At 38.2% G+C, this 21,361-nt stretch overlaps 1 protein-coding gene across 3 annotated transcripts in view; it reads right to left on the bottom strand.

Moving 5' to 3' along the window:
* Positions 1–8,915: 8,915 nt before the first annotated feature.
* MIER1 (MIER1 transcriptional regulator) overlaps positions 8,916–21,361 on the bottom strand; it is a 53,399-nt gene continuing 40,953 nt past the window's right edge. For all 3 annotated transcript variants that reach the window (XM_063298084.1, XM_063298086.1, XM_063298085.1), the window contains 4 exons: positions 20,466–20,560; positions 16,760–16,887; positions 12,611–12,750; positions 8,916–11,870 (listed from right to left, as the gene is read on the bottom strand). In XM_063298084.1, the coding sequence (XP_063154154.1) occupies positions 11,551–11,870; positions 12,611–12,750; positions 16,760–16,887; positions 20,466–20,560 (683 nt within the window). In that variant the 3' untranslated portion in view covers positions 8,916–11,550. The remainder of the gene's footprint in view (positions 11,871–12,610; positions 12,751–16,759; positions 16,888–20,465; positions 20,561–21,361) is intronic.

Below are 21,361 nucleotides of genomic sequence, written 5' to 3'. Positions count from 1 at the left end.
TCTAAAATAAGTCCTTAAAAGAAAATGAAAGGGCAACTGATAGTAGAATATATTATCATACGCCTCTTGTACACTTACATTGAAACATGAGGAAAACTCTATCTGGATAACATTTATCTAGAAAGTTCTGAATTTTAAGGAGCTTCCTGTCAAATTCAGACCACGTTGGAAGATATGTTGGGGCCCAAAGCAAAATGTTCTCCTGAATGAAATCGTTTGCTTTCCGCTAAAGAAAACCTAGCTTTTGTTTATTTGACTCAGTTGACCACACAAATTCCTGGTAATTGCCTTGTCCATGGTGAGATTGCAAAATACAGTAAATAATCCCTTTTAGACATTAAAGACACTGTAGAAGGTGAACCCTGTGGGACTGGCAGCCAAAGATCTCTGGTAGATAGTAGGACCTTTTCTGACTAACAGACTTTATTAAAAGGCATAAGCTTTTGTGAGTTGTAGCTCATCAGATACATGGAGTGGTTAAACCAATGGAAGACTTCAAAAGGGAATGAGGCAAGGATGCTGGGGGAGAAAGTGTTGTTTTGCACACGCAGGTTAGCACATTACATACACCTCATCAGTTAGCAGTTGTAATGTGTTAAAAACCCACTGTGTGTGTTAAGACCTGAGATAGCTAGAGCCAGAAGCTTCTTGCTGTATAATACTGGCATAGTTTAAAATGGCCACTTGTCTCACTATACACTTGTGTCCATTCTTTTGTGCAAAGTGTGACCTGTTTGTCCAGCAGAGAATCCAAAGGGGTGTTGCTGGCAGGCATGGGAAAGTACCTCTAATCTTGTGAAGTTATTGGGGCCTGAGATTATACTGTTGGTGTAAATGTGGAGGCAAAGTAGACATCTGCGTTTCTTGCAGGGTCTGGTTTCCATGCTAGCATCATTGCTCTGTTGCTTCGTTGCCTGTGAGAATCTGTTTCAGGTTGGGTGGTTGTCTGTAGGCAAGAATGTGTCTGCCACTCAGTGCCTGAGAAAGTTTAATATCAGGACTCAAGACAAAGCAGAGTGTTTTAATATATCAGGGCACTCAATTACAGATTTCAAAGTAGCCATTTTAGAACACAACTACGCCAGGATCATAGATGCCAAACTCACATAAAAAACCTTCAGGCTATCTCAGATTTAACAAACACAATCGGTTTTTCATAAATTACAATTACTAATTTATGAGGTACTTGTAATCTGTCTCACATGTAAACTGCATGTGCAAAACTACCCTTTTCTCCCCTTCTTGCCCCATTTTCTTTTCAAATCCTTCATCTGTTTAACCACTCCATGCATCTGATGAAGTGAACTACAGTTCAAAAAGCTTGTGCCTTTTAATATAAAACTTGTTAGGCAGGCTTTGAAACGGAGATGAGCACCGCCCCCTAGAGTCGGACACGACTGGACTTTACGTCAAGGGAAACCTTTACCTTTACCTGTTAGGCAGAAGAGGTGCTACCAGATTACTTTTAATCAGTAAAAGATTCTAAAGCATTGCAATTTTCCTCTATTTCAAAAGGAAATAAGGCTAAATCTTAAAATTATCAGAACTTAAATGATTCCCTTCCAAGAAGCTGAGATTGTTAAGTGAATTCCTTTTCTAAGGAGATGTTTCTGTCCTATTGTTCTGTTGTCAGGACAAATGCTGATGATCATGATCATCAAGCCTAAGGAAGTGATTCCATTGTGGGTGTCAAAATTACTGCACTAACAAAAATGAGGTGATTTTATGCCCCCCCCATCAGCCTCACAGCGTAAACCAGATAGGAATCACAACCAGATGAGCTAATTCTACTTTATCATAAAGCTATGTTGACAGAATCTTGCAAGTATGAAAGTAGAATTCTCCCCCCACCCGTCTCCCTTACAGCCTGAGAAATGAGGGAGGGTCTCTTCTGAGTCTTTTGCCCTGCCCCCTATCTAGCTGTGGGCTATGCTGTCTCTTATCTGACTGTTCCCTTGACAGCATCTCTTCACCCAGTCTCCCAAGATCTTTCCCACATACCATTACACCGACCCCCTTTGGCCTCAAATTGTCCTGCCTATATTTCTCCACCACCATTACCTGTTTGCATGTAAGATGCAGTTACAGGTAGTCTTCACTTAATGACCGGTCAGTTAACAACCATTTGAAGTTACAACAGCCTCGGAAAGGATGCTTTATGGCCTGTAAGGCACTTCCAGCTCTCATGAAATGGTCATGTGACTGCATTTCGGGCACTTGCAACTGGCTTGCATTTACGACTGGTTGCCAAACACCCCGTGATCATGCGATTATCATTGCAATCTTCTCAGCCGACTTCCCCAGAAAGTCAATGGGGAAACCAGCAGGAAAGGTTGCAAGTGGAGGGGATGGAACTCTTTGGCACTCCTAGGAGGGGGCAGGGCTGGCTTTGCACTGTGAAAAAGGAAAAAAGGCAGCTTTCAGGTTCTTTTCCCTTGGAATGATACCCCTCTCTGGAGCTAAGGTAAGGAGGGCGGGTTGCCTATGGGGGAGGTGGAATCCTTCAAAATTCCTTGGAATCTCAAAGGATTCTTCTCACCCCTCAGAGGTACCCCGTGCTCCTTACCTTCTGCACTGCCTCTCTGCTCAGGGGCTGAGCATCCTGGTTGGATCCCAGCTCGCTCTTGGGGCTACTTTGAGAGCTCCCTGCCAAAGAATTCTCAGCCTCTGAGTGGAGAGGCAGTGCAGCAAGGTAAGGAGCACAGGGTGCCTCTGGTGGGTTGGGTGGAATCCTTTGGCAGGGAGCTCTTGAAACAGCCCTGAGATGGGAGGGAGACAGTGCATAGCCTGCACTGAGCCTCCCAGGGTCTCCCCTACCCTGAGGCATCCATGCTCCTTTCCTGGGGCTCTGTCCACTCAACAACCCATGAGATCACTTAATGACCACAACTGGGAGTGTTGATACCATGGTAGTTGAGCAAAGTAATCACGTACTGTCTCACTTAACGACAGCTTCACTCAGCGACCAAGATTCTGGTCCAATTTTGGCCATTAATTGAGGACTACCTGTATGTTCTTAATTGCTTTGTGGATTAAATTTAACTCTAAAATGAAGTCTGTGAAACCAGTAATGCTTACGTATTCTGTGTTAAATCTATCCAGTCATTCCAGATCTGGCACCAAAGAGTTGAATTATGTGTGTACTGGAGACATTATTTAGCCTGTAATTGTTACTGTTTTGCATATTTATGACTTTGTTAGAGGAGGGATGGAGAACTATGCTGGACATTGCAACAACACTAACAAGAAATCCTATTCCAGCAGTAAGTTGCTGTCTGAGATAGCACAGATTGTTTGGTACACTTTCAAATATATTCTTAGCCTTAAAGTGTTGAAAGTAAATACAGAATTTCAGGATGTACACTTGCCATATGCAAAGTGAGTAATTGTAATAGGTATTCTGGGACGGTCTACCATAGTGTAATGCACAGAAGACAACCCTGGAGCTTCACAGCCTTGAGCCGCTTTGCAGCCTTGGAAGCACTCTCATCCTTAATGCTGCAAATTTATCGCAGTTTTGAGGTAGGAAGTAAACAGACAAGTTCTACAATAGGTTTACTGTGATTTGAAAAACAAGCCCCCGTTGTCCCTAAAATGAGACAACCCCTCCCAGCCATCTGCAATATGCCCATTATAGCTTTGGTCACCAGAAAATTGCCATTAATACACCAACCAAATGGGTGTACCAATTTTTAGTTATAAAATGGTTCTAATTTAGGAGGAGTGTAAAGTGATTCACGCAAAGAGCAGCAACTTTCTAGATGTCAGTGACTCCATGTTTTCTCTTGGGTAATGTGAGCAACAACAAATGTTTGGGGCGTGGAATTTGGTGTGCAGGTTTTTTTTCTCTTTGCCTTAGATGTATTAAGCCATCCTTTGGCTTATGTGTTTTTTTTGTTCGTTTGTTTTCAACCTTCTAAACCAGTGTTTCTCAACCTTGGCAACTTTAAGATGTGTGGGCTTCAACTCCCAGAATTCCCCAGCCAGAAAGGTTTGGGGATAACTGAAAAGGAGTCGGTTCTGCATAAAAAGATGATGTGTACTTTCTCCAAATGCTGTAAACCAATTATCAGTACCAATATTTTAATCAAAATAATTAACTCTAGGGTTTGCACCTGCCAGCTATTTAGAAGAATGAATTGTTTTGACTTGAAGGTAGCATTAAAGGGAACCTTTATAGAATTTATTTTGTCTACTTATGCTGGCTTGTTAAGTAGATAATGGTAGCATTAGCTAATGCTGGCTAAAAGGTGGATTACTTAACACACAGCTGCCTTGGTCTATTGTTACCTTAATTGCTGTGCACCATAATTCTCATGAAATGCTTGTGGACAATTTATGCAAATAAACAGGTAGAATAAGGGATGTTGTTAGACTGCATTTCTCATAATTCAATCAAATTATTGTATTTTTGTTAATCTGCTCTACTGAGGCAGTTGCTCTCAGGTACTAGTTAGAGAAAATGTTAATCTACTGGATAGATTTACTGCCATATAAAATAGTTCTGAATTAATTTGCTTTTTGTAAAATACACATTTTTAGTGCCAAGTTTCAGAAAATATATCTACTGCCTAGGTAACTAAGTCTTACTAGTTTTATTTTCTATGCTGTTAAACTTCCTGTTACTATTTTTTCTATATAGAGCAATCCAGCATTAAGAGTAAGCATTTTTACTGTATAACTTTTATGTGCTATGTATTTTTGTACTGGTTTAAATAAATCAAGATTGTCTCCATTTACATTTTTTTCTGTCTGGTTTTTATAAGATTTCCAATATTTTAGTCACTATAGGTTTAGGTACTATACTGTACTTTAGGTGAAGGTGGAAGGTCCCCTGTGCCAGCACCAAGTCATGTCTGACCCTTTGGGGTGACGCTGCTTTCATGTTTTCTTGGCAGACTATAGCGGGGTGGTTTGCCATTGCCTTCCCCAGTCGTCACCTTCCCCAGCAAGCTGGGTCCTCATTTTACCGACCTCAGAAGGATGGAAGGCTGAGTCAAGCTGGGCCAGCTACCCAAGAATCCAGCTTCCGCTGGGATTGACCTTGGGTCGTGGGGAGTTAGTATAGTACCTAAAGTACTCAAGCCTACCGCTCTGTGCCACACGAGGCTTGAGTACTTTAGGTACTATACTGTTAATTATCTTAGGGTTTGGCACCACTTTTTAGTGAATTTTGACAGTAACAAATTCAGCAGTAGTTGCCTTGGTTGTAAAAACAGCCATTATCAAGATAAGTTGGATCCACTGAAGCTATGATTAACAATACAGGAGAAAGCTTTGAGCTGTCTTCCAGTTACGTATACATCCCACACATTAAGCTGGTATATGCAACCACAAAGACTTTGTTATCTCTCTCCTCTTCCAAAAAAGTAGATGTGCTTTTTTATATTGAGAAAATATTGCAGGATATGTGAATAAATGCATCTCTTCACATATTACCAACTATGGTGCAATGGTTGAGCTGGACCAGAGAAACTTGAGTTCAGACCTACTTTCAGTGGGTTATTGTAACAGTCACTCAGCCCAACCAACCTCACAAGGTTGTTGTGGGAATAAAACAGCACTCAGTGTAAGCTCCCCACCTTGAACTCCTGGAGAAGAGTCAGGATGTATATTTAACAGATGAGTAAATACATTTAAAAGGGCCAAACTCTTTTCATATTGTTGCCAAGAAAACTCTATAGATGTGTCCATGAAGTCAAGATTGACTCAAGGACATTATATAATACTTTTTAAAATAATTTCCTTTTGCCTGTATTTATAATGTGGAAATTTTAATATTTTTACTTTAGATAGTGATCTAAACTTCTTCAGGTCTATATTATTGTTTAGATTCCTTTACACATCAGCAAAATTATTTAGCTAACTCATTGTACGTCAAGATAATGAGCTTGAACTATGGAGGAGCCCTGATTGCATGATACAATTATATTCAGAAATAAAAAATATTTTGGAAAAAAAGGATTAAAGTTAATTCCCCCCTTCCCTTTATATCTTGAATGTATTTGTTCCCATAACCAAGATGTTTATTTGCATAGTCAAAATTATTGTACTGGTGCTCCCATTCAGATGTATGGTATTAATGTTTTTGATTGTTAGCCATTGCAGGATAGGTAATTTTGACACATCATTTTAGTCCATATAACTATCAGAAAAGGATATATCTGGATGTATATCTTAATCACAGTAATAAAGATACTCTATTATCTTTATTGAACACTCAGGTTTGTAGATACTTGTGACAACCCTTAAGAATAAAACTAAAAAGTACTTTTGAGGGTGGAAAGTACTAGACAATGGGACTTCTGGTGGGAATATGGCGAGCTGAACAGCTGTACTCGTGGGCTCAGCGGACAGAACTGACAATGCAGCAGTTTTTCATGGGCTCAGGCAGGTTTTTCGTGAAGCCCTGGAGCATTTTCATGGATAGAAATTGCTCGGAATCACCCCATCTGTTTTCCAGAACGGCACCTTGCAGCCAGAGGATCTCAAACAGCATGCTAATCTTGTATAAGATGCCGGGAGGCTGGGATGTCACCATTTCCAAGCCGCGCTGAAGCCTTAAAGGGACACTAAGATTGGCAACCCCATTTCTAATCAACCAATTTATATATATATATATTAAAGTTTATGTACCCTAAGAGAGGCTTTCTTACAGCAAGGAGAAGTGATCTCTCTTGGTGCTTATTGTTATTTTTGGGATTAATTTCCCATCCGAATTCTAAGGAGGATTGAGGATAAATAATTGCCTCCCTGCTATTATTTTGCACTAAATTTGAAGAATTTACTATTTTCCTACACGTTGAATGTGCTGTTTTGAATCTCCAGCTTTCTGTTGCCACTTTACCTCAGAGCTGCCTGGTAGCATACTTTCACTTGTATCAACATCTTTTGGAAATTTTCCATTAACTCCTACTTTCACTAGTCAAGTATCTAGGGGGCACCATAATCTACTGCCTGAAACATGGAGGATCTCAAGCAGACCTCAGAGTTCCACTGTAAACTTAAACAGAGTTTCAAACATTATTTTCGATTCCTGTCAAGCTATTATGCAAGATATTTGTGACATTGTAAAAAACATCAGCTTTAGAATGTGTTATCTGGCTGGGGATGCTATGGAAGAGGTTGAGGAGTTCAACGATAGAAATGTTTTTACTGACAGTGAGACCGAGGCTGCTGATGGTGACCAGACTGTGGACCTGAAGGAATTAAAAGGACAGTTTGAATTGCAAACCATAAATGGAATTGTTTTTCTGATGGAAAGTTATGGGAAGGAGGTGGTTTTCTGTTGAGAAGTCGGAGTTTTTAAGGGGGGCAGTTGGGCTGATTTTTTTTTAAATGAAAACTGCGCTGTGTGTAGTGTGGAGATATGTGAATGCTTTCATATATTTTGAAGTAGGGTAAGGATTTAAGAATGTTCATTTGGATTGTTTTTAAGGCTTGTTTGACCTCATATGCTTCTTTAATGACTTGGATCAAGATTAGTAAAGTATAAACAATAAATGCTTGGTTTTAGGTTTAATAGAAGTAAGATTGTTACAACTGTAGCTTTATTAATTATGAGCAGATAATTTACATTTTTTGGTTTAATCTTTAATCTTTATTATAGTGGACAGAAATGTATAAAATAGTGGTAGGAAGGAAATAAATGTTTTTTGGGGGGCGGTTAATTAGGAGGTTTACATATTCTTTTTTCTTTTAATATAAAGAGAAGGAGCAACTGTATTTAGTGATTTTTACAATGTGCTAATGGAATGATTTATAGAAATAATGTGACTGGCTTGATAGAGAGCAAGGGATTGATTATGGAAATTGCTGTATATTCTGGCTATTTAAAGTCAGAAGTCACCTCTATGTGATCTTTAAACTTTTTTCCTCTTATGTTTTCACACTTTTTTAGTTTTTTCTTTTTGTAGTTCTTTTCTTTTTTTGTAGTTTTTATCTTTGCTTTAAATCTAATACAATTCTTTTATATAAAAAAGAAAGTACTTGACAGTGGAAACGGAAACACAATAGATTCTACATAAAATGATTTTAGATTATTTTTGTTTTCTGCCAGTTTACCCAACTTTGCATGAAACTTCCTATTGTATTGCACTGTAAGTGCATCACCTCCAGCCAATTTGGTGGTATAGTTCAATACAGTTGGAGGACATCAAACTGGGAAGATTACAGATCATTCTTTAGAATTGTTTTATTTCCTGTTTCTATTTTATATAAAATAGAAACATGGCATAACAGTTTAGTATTTTTCTGATTTTCCATGCAAATTCTCATAAAATATGAATTGTTTGATCTTCCTTTTAAAATTTCCTAGCGCCTTAACTAACTCCAGCCACTATAATGTTTAAATTTATATTTACATGAATATAGTCCTACAAGATTCAGGCTTTAACAAACACTTCCTTGTTTATTAAATCATACTTAACGACTTTTCATTTTTCTTTACTGAGATATGAATGAATCTAAAAAAATCATCTATAATCTAAGAAACTTGATGAAATTCTATCTGGGCTAGTTAATTTTTCAATACTTTTAATAGTAATCTGTTTCTTTATTACAACAATTAAGCTCTATATTCTGTTGTATATCAGGAAATGGTTATATTTTATTGGTAAATATCCTCAACAAAAGTATTCATAGATTTAGATATTACACATCTAATTTCACAGCAAGAATCTATACATCTCAGTTTATCCCTAATTGGATTTTTTAAAAATCCTTTTATATATCTAGAATTTAGTTTGAAACTCTAGTGTGTAGGACAGAATTTTCTGTCCAAGTGCAGAGGTTCGCTAAAACAATTGTTGAACAGTTCAAGTATTCGCTCCCGAATTATTAAGTAGCATTTTCACATTATCTTAAAAGAAACAAATTCCACTCTTAAGTACTCAATATTTGTATTTATAAAGCAATATGTTTAAAAAAATACTTTAATAAGCTTTTCCAGAATTGCAGACAGGGAGCTAGGTAAGAGACACAGGTATTACCAACAGTGCAAAATTACTATGTGAAAAATTTATAAAAACTACTTTGCAATTTTTGTTTTGATTTCTTTCAAAATATCACTTTAAACCCTTTATAAAGCCAACAGTCAGGCCTGTTGAACTGAAGGTTTGATTCAGACTGCACACAATGCACTTTATGGATCAGGACACAATAGTGCTTAAAATATACATTACAATCACTATACACAAGCTGTACTGACTTTTCAATCCAATTTGGAAGCAATGGGTTTCATCTTTTCCAAACTGTACTAAAAGCTGTTTGAACTGGTTACTAAATTACAAGATTTTTAAATAGTACTACTAGTGCAATGTCTTCATCAAGTTATAGTGGCTGGATTTTAAAGAACATGAATAAAATATTGTATAAACACCTGCATAAATGAGATGCACATTACAATTAAATACTTAAAAACAGCTGAGCATTACATAGTGAGTATGGAATGTCAGGATTTTCTTAGGCATACCATTAAAGGTAAGATTAAAGACCAAAGTAAAATTTCTGAAAAATGTACACAGTGCTATATTTTACTTACAAGCCTGAGAACAATATATTTATAAACTTTCCTATGAACAGTCTTGCAAGCATTTCCAACCTGCAAAAATACAGACAAGGAACAGAAAATAGGCCTTCAAAGTTGCAGTAAGATTTCTAAAAGCATTGCACTGCCTTGCTTTGATATACCTTTTAAAACATAATCTTTGATACGAGGCTAGAAAACTTTGGATTTTCATATTAACAAAACTGGGTTTGGTCAGCCATGGCACTTTTCCTAACGCAGTAAAGTTTAAAAGATTAAATATTTCATCTATACATGTATTGAGATACAGTATACTGCTTGTGAGCAGCAGACAATAAATACTAGTCCTGTCATATTAAATCATGGAATTCATCAAAATGTCTCATGGGAAAGCAGAAGGCTAAAAGTAGGTAACTTCAGGAATACCTACGACAGAATTATGTTAGGACTATCTAAAAGTCTACTGGAGTTCATGATTAAAATCAAACACTGTGCATTTCGCCAAATCATTAAATGATCAGATAATGTGAAGCTATAGTTGTAACATTTCAAGTAAGCTCCAAGACATTGTTAACTTTATTTTATATAGTCAATGTGGCAACAAAAAGAAAGACTGTATATGTCACTGAGTGCTTGATTCTGTAAACCTTCATTATGGCCATAATCCAAATCCTTTTATGTATGCGAACTGTCGCTCCTGAAACTATCCCCAGACTGAAAAGGGTTTCTAATATAAAAAACAGGTTAACAATCCTTACAGTACCTCATATGTGTGCATATTGATACACATACATGCCCTAATAACTACTATCCCCACTTTTCTACTTCCTCAGAAGCAGTGAATCCATGGATTTGTTGGATACAGCATAAGGCCCCATAGCATACAGGCTGTGCATTAGTTCCTCCTCAAGGTAGCCAGATTTAATTGACTCGCTTCCTAATTCTACTGTGCTCACTGAAATGTACAGATAAACTGATAAATAATGTAATGGATGACCTTGACTAACAAGAGTTAGCAACATTAAAGCCTTTAGCTGATTTTTAAGATTCTATCTCATAAAAAGAAATCTGAAAAACAATTATAAAAGCAAGAACATCTGTGCAATCAAAGCATCATGCTAATCTAAAAATTTTAAGTCACCATTTGTCCCAAGATATAAGTTTGAAAATTCTGATATTCATAATTGGGTATGCATTTTAAATATTTAAAATTTCTACTGGTTTCTAAAACTTGACTTTTATTAATAAAAAAAGCTTTAGCAAAATAAAGTGAAGCTGACAATTCCTCAGAAGATCAACTCTCAGAAGATCAAACTTTACCATACTGTACAAATTATGAAAATTACACACTTCTTTTTAGTATTGTAAAAATCTTTCAAAGGCTACAAAATCTGGAAAAATACAGAAAGTATTTCTTATTTCCAGATAAGAATATGGAAAGACATCACTGATGTCAACAATTTTACATACAAACCTCTTGGTTTATTTTAAAAATATAATTCATTCATATATATATATATATATATATATGTACACAGAGAGAGAGAGAGAGAGAGAGAGAGAGAAACACACACATATACACACACACACATGAATGAATTCTCATGCAACTTTCAGGATTTACAGGCATTCTTTAAACTGTTTAATATTGCTTCTTTCTTCACTTCTGTTTTATCAATTCTGCTTAGGAATTTTAAGCTGACTATTTTTCAAAGTATATTTTACATAACAGGTTAGTGCCCTGAAGTAATCTGCAGAAATCTGCCTTAAAAAACGAACAAACAAACCTCTCAACCACTCCTATAGCAACTGGCTCTCTGACAGAAAATTCTCCCACCCACTGCATCTGCATTTCAGGATTTTAAAAGGTATACTATACCCTTACCTAGGACTAGGAAGCAACTAAAATACATTTCAAAATCTCCATAAACTATATTATGGGATTTGAATCTGTAAAAAGAACCTGTTAACCCTGAAAATGCAGATATCCCACAAAACTATTTGAAAGAAACATGTTAACATGTTCAGTCACCCACAGTGTCCTGTTCTTCAAAATTTCCATGAGCTACTGCTTCTGGGAAAATTTCAGAGGAAACTGTGCACTCTTTGTCACTGCTGTTGATTCTTCTCCTTTTCACAGGCCTTTCATTTCTGTCTTCAAGATCATTCCTTGTATTTGAATGAGGAAGTTTAGAATGATTGGAAAGGTTTTCAGGTTCATAACCATTTGTATCAAAATCTACAAGATGCATTTTTTTGCCACTTGTTGGTCCATTTATGTGCAGTCCTTCAATTTTCATGTCATCTTTATTTGATAATTCACTAGGCCCATTAGTAGATACACCTACAAGCAAGAGTAATATAAAACAGAAAAGAAAGAACTACCGTTTTAAAAACAAATCACAAAAACAAAACTTAAAATGATGGACATGTACAACACTATCATATATACAGAATACAAACTTGCCCAATTTGTAACTGCTTAGCTTTTAAGCGGGTGAGTGATATTCTACAAAAGTGGTTGGTGATACCATGCCCCAAACTAAATTTGATTTTACTTTCTTCACATTTAGATAATGGTTACCATCTGGTATGTATTTTTCCCCACTTCTATATGCTTGAAATTATAATTTCAGATGTCTCTAGGGCTGCACTGAGATGTTAGACTAGGACTGGGAAGGCCCGATTTTGAATTTACTCATAGCCATGGAAGTTCCATGGATCAGCTTGGGCCAGTCGTTCTCTCTCAGGCCAACCTACCCCATAGTGGAGGAGCTGAGGGGAAAACACGAGGAAGGAGTACCACACTGAGCTATTTGAGAAAGGTAAAATATTAATCTAACAGACAAATAAATAGACAAAGTATTTAAGAGAGCCATGTGATTCAGAGGCTGCAGATTGTACATGAGCCAAGTACCTTTCTGCCCTCAAACACATTTTTGCAGAATTGAATATTGTAGTTCGCATCTTAAAAAAAACAAAAAACCACAACTCACAAATGTAAAAATGTACAGAGGAATACTTTGTTGACTTAAAGAGTATACTATTAGGGAATTTAGATGGAAGAAGATATATTTTACCTACCATTTTGATTACTATTGCTGGTTGTGCTATCCTCTCTTTCTGAATGGCTGGTGCTGCTATTGGAAGTTGTAGGAGGAGGGCTAGGAGCTCTGCTGGATGCAGCACTTTCACTTTCATCTAAAAGACGATCCATGTAGTCCCTTTTAAAATAAGAAATTTGCTCTTCAGGTATGTTTCACTATAATTTCCTACAAGATATGGTCCTACATTGAATAATCTGCATTCACATAATGCTAAGCCAGGATTTTAAAATTATAATTATTATTGAAGAAGTCACATTTGCCTGGTTTGCACATACATTAAATCATATTGCACTAAGGCAAAACCACACAAACTATATTAGGCAAATATTTACTATTTGTCTAATATAGGCAAATTTTATTACTGAACAAGGTATAAAGCTCAAATCCAATGAATATGTATTGATAAAAAGTAATATAGAGGTAAAACCCTAGAAATTCAACAACTAACTTGTTTACAATGTGGCATATGATTTGCTGCTTATAATGTCTATTTCTTGCTCAAAGTACTAAGGAGCACAGGTAGTCCTCACTTAATGACTGCCTTACTTAGCGATTGTTCAAAGTTATGATGGTGGTGAAAAAGTAATTTTATGACCAGTCCTTGCACTTATGACTGTTACAGCATCCTTTGGTCAAGTGATTGTCATTTGCACGCTTTACAGATGGCTTCTGACAAGCAGAGTAATGGAGAAACCAGCAGTAAAATTGCAGGTTGTGGTCATGTAAGGTCTTGCTTAATGACCATGAGTCATTCAATTAATGACTGCAGCAGAAATGGCGTTGTAAGCCCATTGCAGTCATGTGATGTCTCGCTTAACAACCGTGGCATTTAATGACAAGGTTGCCAGTCCCAATTGTGGTCAGCAAGCGAGGACTACCTGTAATCCTAACGCATCATTCTAATATGATAAGCCTTAATGGAAAATGTCCTTTTAAAGCATTCAGAGCATAATCCATTTTAAATTTTGAACGGAGATTTATTATACAGACAAACAATAAACAAAGGCTTGCCTGAAGTAACTTTTCTATACCAAGCTGGTAGCTTTTTAAACAGCTATTTTTATGATACTTCTATCTACTGTCTGTTGTATTCATATTCTTTTACTATGTATTTTTGGCTTTATTCCTAAGCGACCTGGGACTATTTGTTGTTGAAATGTGGATAGACATTCTTGAGGTAAAGTGGCATCTTTAACAAGCTCCTCCCATTCCATGCCCTTTAAAAAAAAATAGAAGGAGGGAGTCAGCCAAAGAGCTTGGCTTTAATTTTATACACTTCTCTTTTGGGGCATGACATAGCTATACAGCTCTCAGATAACATACATTATACATTACTTTAGAGGCCTCACAAAATTGTATATAAATCAAATAATTTTCAATCTAATAGGTGGTAGGAAAACCATAACTAAAATTCAAGAGATCAGAGGAACTTCTCAGTTAAAATTCCCATTCAACAACTTTTCCTATTGTCACCAGTTATTTAGGGCATACTTGTGGGAAAAGGAGAGAGATGATCTGGACCTTTGGAAGAAAGGATAAAAATTGTAGTAAATAAAGTAATAATAGCATCTCTACAGGTAAGCATGGCCTGGGAGAACAAAACAAAGCAGGACATAGGCTGATAGAATTTTGTCAAGACAACTCACTCAGCATAACAAACACTCTCTTCCAACAACCTAAGAGACGGCTTTATGCATGGACTTCACCAGATGGACAACACCGAAATCAGATTGACTACATCCTTTGCAGCCAAAGGTGGCGGACATCTATACAGTTGGTAAAAACAAGACCTGGAGCTGACTGTAGTTCAGATCATGAACCTCTTCTTACACAATTTAGGATCAGACTCAAGAGATTAGGGAAGACCCACAGATCAGCTAGATATGAGCTCACTAATATTCCTAAGGAATATGCAGTGGAGGTGAAGAATAGATTTAAGGGACTGGACTTAGTAGATAGGGTCCCGGAAGAACTATGGACAGAAGTTTACAACATTGTTCAGGAGGCAGTGACAAAATACATCCCAAAGAAAGAGAAAACCAAGAAGGCAAAATGGCTGTCTGCTGAGACACTAGAAGTAGCCCAAGAAAGAAGGAAAGCAAAAGGCAACAGTGATAGGGGGAGATATGCCCAATTAAATGCAAAATTCCAGAGGTTAGCCAGAAGTGATAAGGAATTATTTTTAAACAAGCAATGCGTGGAAGTGGAAGAAGACAATAGAATAGGAAGCACAAGCAACCTCTTCCAGAAAATTAGAAACATCGGAGGTAAATTCCAGGCCAAAATGGGTATGATCAAAAACAAAGATGGCAAGGACCTAACAGAAGAAGAAGAGATCAAGAAAAGGTGGCAAGAATATATAGAAGATAACAAGAATATAGGAAGGATAACAATATCGAGGATAGCTTTGACGGTGTGGTCAGTGAGCTAGAGCCAGACATCCTGAAGAGTGAGGTTGAATGGGCCTTAAGAAGCATTGCTAACAACAAGGCAGCAGGAGATGACAGCATCCCAGCTGAACTGTTTAAAATCTTGCAAGATGATGCTGTCAAGGTGATGCATGCCATATGCCAGCAAATTTGGAAAACACAAGAATGGCCATCAGATTGGAAAAAATCACCTTATATCCCCATACCAAAAAAGGGAAATGCTAAAGAATGCTCAAACTATCGAACAGTGGCACTCATTTCACATGCCAGTAAGGTAATGCTCAAGATCCTGCAAGGTAGACTTCAGCAATTCATGGAGCGAGAATTGCCAGATGTACAAGCTGGGTTTAGAAAAGGCAGAGGAACTTGGGACCAAATTGCCAATACCTGCTGGATAATGGAAAAAGCCAGGGAGTTTCAGAAAAACATCTATTTCTGTTTTACTGACTATTCTAAAGCCTTTGACTGTGTGGACCATCACAAATTGTGGCAAGTTCTTAGTGGTATGGGGATACCAAGTCATCTTGTCTGCCTCCTGAGGAATCTGTATAACGACCAAGTAGCAACAATAAGGACAGACCATGGAACAATGGACTGGTTTCGGATTGGGAAAGGAGTACGGCAGGGCTGTATACTCTCACCCTACCTATTCAACTTGTATGCAGAACACATTATGTGACATGCTGGGCTTGATGAATCCAAGGCTGGGGTAAAATCACTGGAAGAAACATGAACAATCTCAGATTTGCAGATGATACCACTTTGATGGCTGAAAGTGAAGAGGAACTGAGGAGCCTTATGATGAAGGTGAAAGAAGAAAGTGCAAAAGCTGGCTTGCAGCTAAACCTCAAAAAAACCAAGATTATGGCAACCAGCTTGATTGATAATTGGCAAATAGAGGGAGAAAACGTAGAGGCAGTGACAGACTTTGTATTTCTAGGAGCAAAGATTACTGCAGATGCTGACTGCAGCCAGGAAATCAGAAGACGTTTAATTTTTGGGAGGAGAGCAATGACAAATCTTGATAAAATAGTTAAGAGCAGAGACATCACACTGACAACAAAGGTCCGCATAGTTAAAGCAATGGTGTTCCGTGTAGTAACATATGGCTGCGAGAGCTGGACCATAGGGAAGGCTGAGCAAAGGAAGATAGATGCTTTTGACCTGTGGTGTTGGAGGAAAATTCTGAGAGTGCCTTGGACTGCCAGAAGATCAAACCAGTCCATCCTCCAGGAAATAAAGCCAGACTGCTCACTTGAGGGAATGATATTAAAGGCAAAACTGAAGTACTTTGGCCACATAATGAGAAGACAGGACATCCTGGAGAAGATGCTGATGCTAGGGAGAGTGGAAGCCAAAAGGAAGAGGGGCCGACCAAGGGCAAGATGGATGGATGATATCCTAGAGGTGATGGACTTGACCTTGCGGGAGCTGGGGGTGGCGACAACCAACAGGAAGCTTTGGCGTGGGCTGGTCCAATAAGTCACGAAGAGTCGGAAGCAACTGAACGAATAAACAACAACAAGCATCTCTACCTCTGAGAAGACAACATGCTAATGTAATATAAACGTGGTATTCAGATTGATTATGAAAAAACACTTTCCATTTCCAATTAACTAGAAAAGCCATAGTTTTTTTGAAAATGATTTTAGTACAGTGCGAAATGAGAAAACTGACAAGTAATCAACAAGACTTACGTTACACCAGGATGCAGATTGTACTTCTTTTTACCAAATCGTGTCTGCTGAGCGAAGAAGTCATAACGTTCTGACTTTTTCCACATATAGTAAAATGCTACACACTCTCCAACAGATCTTGTTCGTACCTGTGTTTATTATGAAATATATAATCTATTTTAATATAAATTCATATTGAAGGACATATCTATAGCAAATATTCAATTTGGAACATTTACATCAAGGTGTAACATGTTGCCAAGAGCCTATCAACAAGCCACCAGACAGCAAACTTCTCTTAATTTTTTTTCCCTTTCAACCACCATGCAACACCCCTGTTTTGGCTTTGTAAAGCTAGACAATAGCATATCATCATCATCATCATCATCATCATCATCATCATCATCATCTAGTTGGAAAACCAATATGTAATATTACCATTGTACTGGTACTCTAATCTTGCCTACATATTCACTTCCTTAAATAAATAATGCTAGAATAAGACAGTAAGACTAGAATACAAACAGTAATAAAAAATAGACCTCTATAGGCCAAGCCTCAGGCAAATCAGTTTTCAAAACGTGTACAAAAAACAAAACAAAACACTACTGCTTCTGGTAAAGAATAAAATCCTGCTGAGTTTGCTGGAGAAGAATTCCAGTCATGGAGTAGATGTGGTGAACAATTGTTTGATATAATACACACAAAACATTATGAAGTTCTTAGTAACTGAACTCTTGTTAAGAAAGGGATAGGGAAAAGGTTCCACAGAAGAACTCAGCATTTTAGCTAAATGACAGCAACAAAGGATTGTGTCCAGGAAGCTAATCAAAAGTCCTAGAAAACACTCAATATACTTCTGGGAAGCAAAGGCCTTTAAAGAGACAAACAGAACTCTGTACAATCCAAGGAGCTACATCTCATAAAAGTGCTGTACAATCCAGTAGTATTAGTACCATAATTGCATAGGCAACCAAATAGTGTGATTTTTTTTTTTTGCAGAATATGAACAAAAGGGTTTGAGAGGTGGGGTCAACGTCAAATGTCGTCTGATATATTGACCATATTAGACACCGTAGTTTAATATAGCATTGACAGCAGCACTTCAAAGGCAGCAAGAAGCCATAATCATAATTTCCCCATAATGTCTCTGCCTGCTTGATCTAATACGCCTACAAGCTACTGATGAACATTAAATAATGACTGCTTGGAGAGTTGGAGAGAGCTGGGGAGCATGAGGGGAGTAGGACATGCATCAGCAGTGTAGAATCCTGTAGATGAATTGGGATTTAGTAGTTTCTCCAAGGCTGTCACATGCTAATGCCCTGGCTCTAACATAGCCCTAAAGTTCAGCATGGTTAAAGTTGGCAAGATTCTCTGTATAAGTTGGATGGCAAATGGTTATATGGCAACTTGGTCAGCCTCAGCCTTAATGAAGGTTAAGTAATAGCCACTGGTGATCAGTGATAATCACTGTTAATACAGGCAAGTCAAATTCAACTTATGAAAGGAGCATATCATTCTACAACCAAGAATAAGAACTGCATTTGTCACACTTAGGTCTCATGAAGTCAGTGCTAGAAACACTCTTTAAGTGCTACATTAAAAATAAGCAAGAATACAATATTGCTTTCGTTACAATTAAAAATGTGATTTCATTCAAGTTAACTTTTCAAACTGGGACAGCTGGAAGTACAATTCTAAACTTACAGGTCACAGATTAAATAACTATTCTATACTCCTCAGGCTGCTCAGGCCTTTGATAACCTGGATCATCTCCGTAGTTGCCATGGTGGCCATGAACTCATGAGCCACTTCTAACTGTGCTGAGAGAAGGCAAATTGAATTCCCCCAAGATGATAAGCCTGGATAACTCCACTACTAATTCAGGCACAGTATCCTGCAGTTCAGGTTGGGAGGTAGCTACACAACAGAGAATTTGGTACAATAGCAGCAGTCTTGTATGATCCCTAAAGCTCAACTTCACAAACAGGGTCTCACCTCCTGTTATCTGCAGAGCAGCATCCCTAAATGCCACAAGCATTTTTCAGATGAAAATAGCCACTTCTCCATGCCTTCTCTGAGATTGTATCTGATGCCACACTCAAACTCCGGGTGGGCACATTTCTGAAAGGGGCATCCCACTGCACCCAACCAGTAATATGTGCCAAGTCAGCTCTCTCATCCACATTTAATCATGGATGAAGGAGACCTTATTATAGGTGAAATTAGAGACTAAATAGTCCAGTGACCAGACACAGGGCAGAAACCAACCAGTTCTTCAGAGGAAAGATGGAAAAATTCCAGAGCAGCTGACAAGTAGAACAGAATGTGTTCCTGTTACATGTAACTGCCATCCAGCATGGTAGGTCTCACACAAGACACTGGCTAGTTCTCCTGCAGGACCACAGTCCAACTCACATTCCTGTCAGCACCCAGCATCTGGGCTCTCAACTCCTTCAAAACACTGTCATTAGGGAATATCAACTCCACACAGATGAAAAGCAGTTCACAATGAAGCCATCACCAAAGCTGTCCACTGGACAGCCAGTCCCACCATTGCCCTGCGATGCTGGGATTCAACAGCTGAGTGGCAGCGGCTGAAGATAATCACTACTAATAATTTCTCCAGTGATCACAGTGCTGGCCAGAGAACAGCCCTTCTTTCTTGGCAGCTCAGAGATTCATGCTTGAGGCTATCTTCAGAATCTGCTGTCATTGCCACAAGCTGCTGTCACACCAACTGAAGACTCAGCAACATCAGAGCCATCCACAAACCTTCACCATTCCTAAAAAAAACCTTCAACATCAGCACCATCACCTATGGCCTGTCATCACATAGCCTCAGCACCATGACCAATGTATTACCACCCAGTTTAATGCAACTCCTTTTATCCTTCCCTTCTAAAGCATAGGTAAAGGTAAAGGTTTCCCTTGACGTAAAGTCCAGTCGAGTCCGACTCTAGGGGGCGGTGCTCATCTCCGTTTCAAAGCCTTGGAGCCGGCGTTGTCCCTAGGGACACTTCCGGGTCATGTGGCCAGCATGACTCACGGAACGCCGTTACCTTCCCGCCGAAGCGGTACCAATTAATCTACTCACATTTGCATGTTTTTGAACTGCTTGGTGTGCAGGAGCTGGGATTAACAACGGGAGCTCACCCCGCCGCGCGGTTTCGAACCGCCGACCTTCCGATCGACAGCTCAGCGGTTTAACCCGCAGCGCCACCGCGTCCCCACCGCGTCTAAAGCATAATCCTTTAAAAAAAATATTTTAGACACCTTGTGCAATTTAGAATCGTGATTTTCCGGGGGCTAGGTAAGGTAGTAAGAAATGGCTTCTCACTACATAAAAACTGTCCCTCAGTAAGTGAAATGCCAGTAGATGACCTCATGGGTGACACAAAACGCTTGGCCCCAAAGTCCATTTGGTTCTTTTATTGGCCATCTTACCAATAGTGGAATTTAATTACTGTAAGTCTGAAAGAAAACAAAGTAGACTATATCTACTACTATGCATACATACATACATACCCTTTTTAATCCGGGCTACTGTGTAATAATTTTGAGGGGGGAACAAAACGAAGAATCAGCTATGAAGAGAAGCCAGGTTCTTCCCTTCTGAAGCAACCCAAATACTAGTCATCAGGCCTATTTTTTACCATCAGTATCTGATGAGGCATTTACACTTCTGCACTTAATGCCTTTTATCATTATACAAGTTACTAACCTTGTTTGCTTGGATTAAGTGAAAATCTTTTCCATAAGCCTTCAAACCTTGTTCAAAATTTCTACATTCTTCTTCTGTCCAGACAGACAGCTCCTCTGAATTAAAATAACACAATATGTAGATTAATGAGAAACTGCAGATCAAAGAAGGAAACCAACATATGAATTCTTAAGTATTAAAACTGATAAAATGTTTCATTTTTGATACAGGACCACTTTAAATGCCATGTTTCATTTACATATAACTATTTGGAGACTGGGAAGCTACTCACAGTGTATTTAAAAGAGTGTATGGGGAAGGGGAGCAAATGTTTAATATTGTAAGCATCTTCTTCCTGCCTAATTTATTTCCAGCTCTGGAATAGGGTTGGGGATTGTTTTAGAAAGCAGAATCCAGCAAGGGACCACTCTCTTCTCCTCTGTCCTTCTTTTTCTTATTTAGAACAGGCAAAATCTCTTCTGCACAGAAGTTCTTCACTTTCATATAGGCTTACAAAGTCACTGTATTGTGAAAATATAGTACAATAAGTTGCCATCATTATCTTTTTCTACATGTGCATGCTAAGTCTCAAGATAAGCAACGGACTAAGGAAATACCTCCATAGCAAAAGATGTGGCTATGAATTAGACCCTCCCTGTCCCGCCCCCCCCCCCACATCACATGGCATCTTCAGATGAATTCTCTTTCTCCATATCTGCATCGAGTGAAAATATGGCTACTGTAATATATGTGTATACCACAGAACAGAAGCTTAAGAGGGAGGATCAAACATTCAACTGAAGTAAGTATGAAGATCACTGGATGGTACAGATATTGATCTATAGTAAGAAACTGTTTTGAAAATGATGTAAACATTCACAATAGCAAAACACATTAAAAAGAATAAAACATACACA

This window comes from Candoia aspera, chromosome 3 (genome assembly GCF_035149785.1).
Source record: "Candoia aspera isolate rCanAsp1 chromosome 3, rCanAsp1.hap2, whole genome shotgun sequence".
Classification (NCBI taxonomy): Eukaryota; Metazoa; Chordata; class Lepidosauria; order Squamata; family Boidae; genus Candoia; species Candoia aspera.
This window is presented reverse-complemented; position numbering and strand designations above follow the sequence as displayed.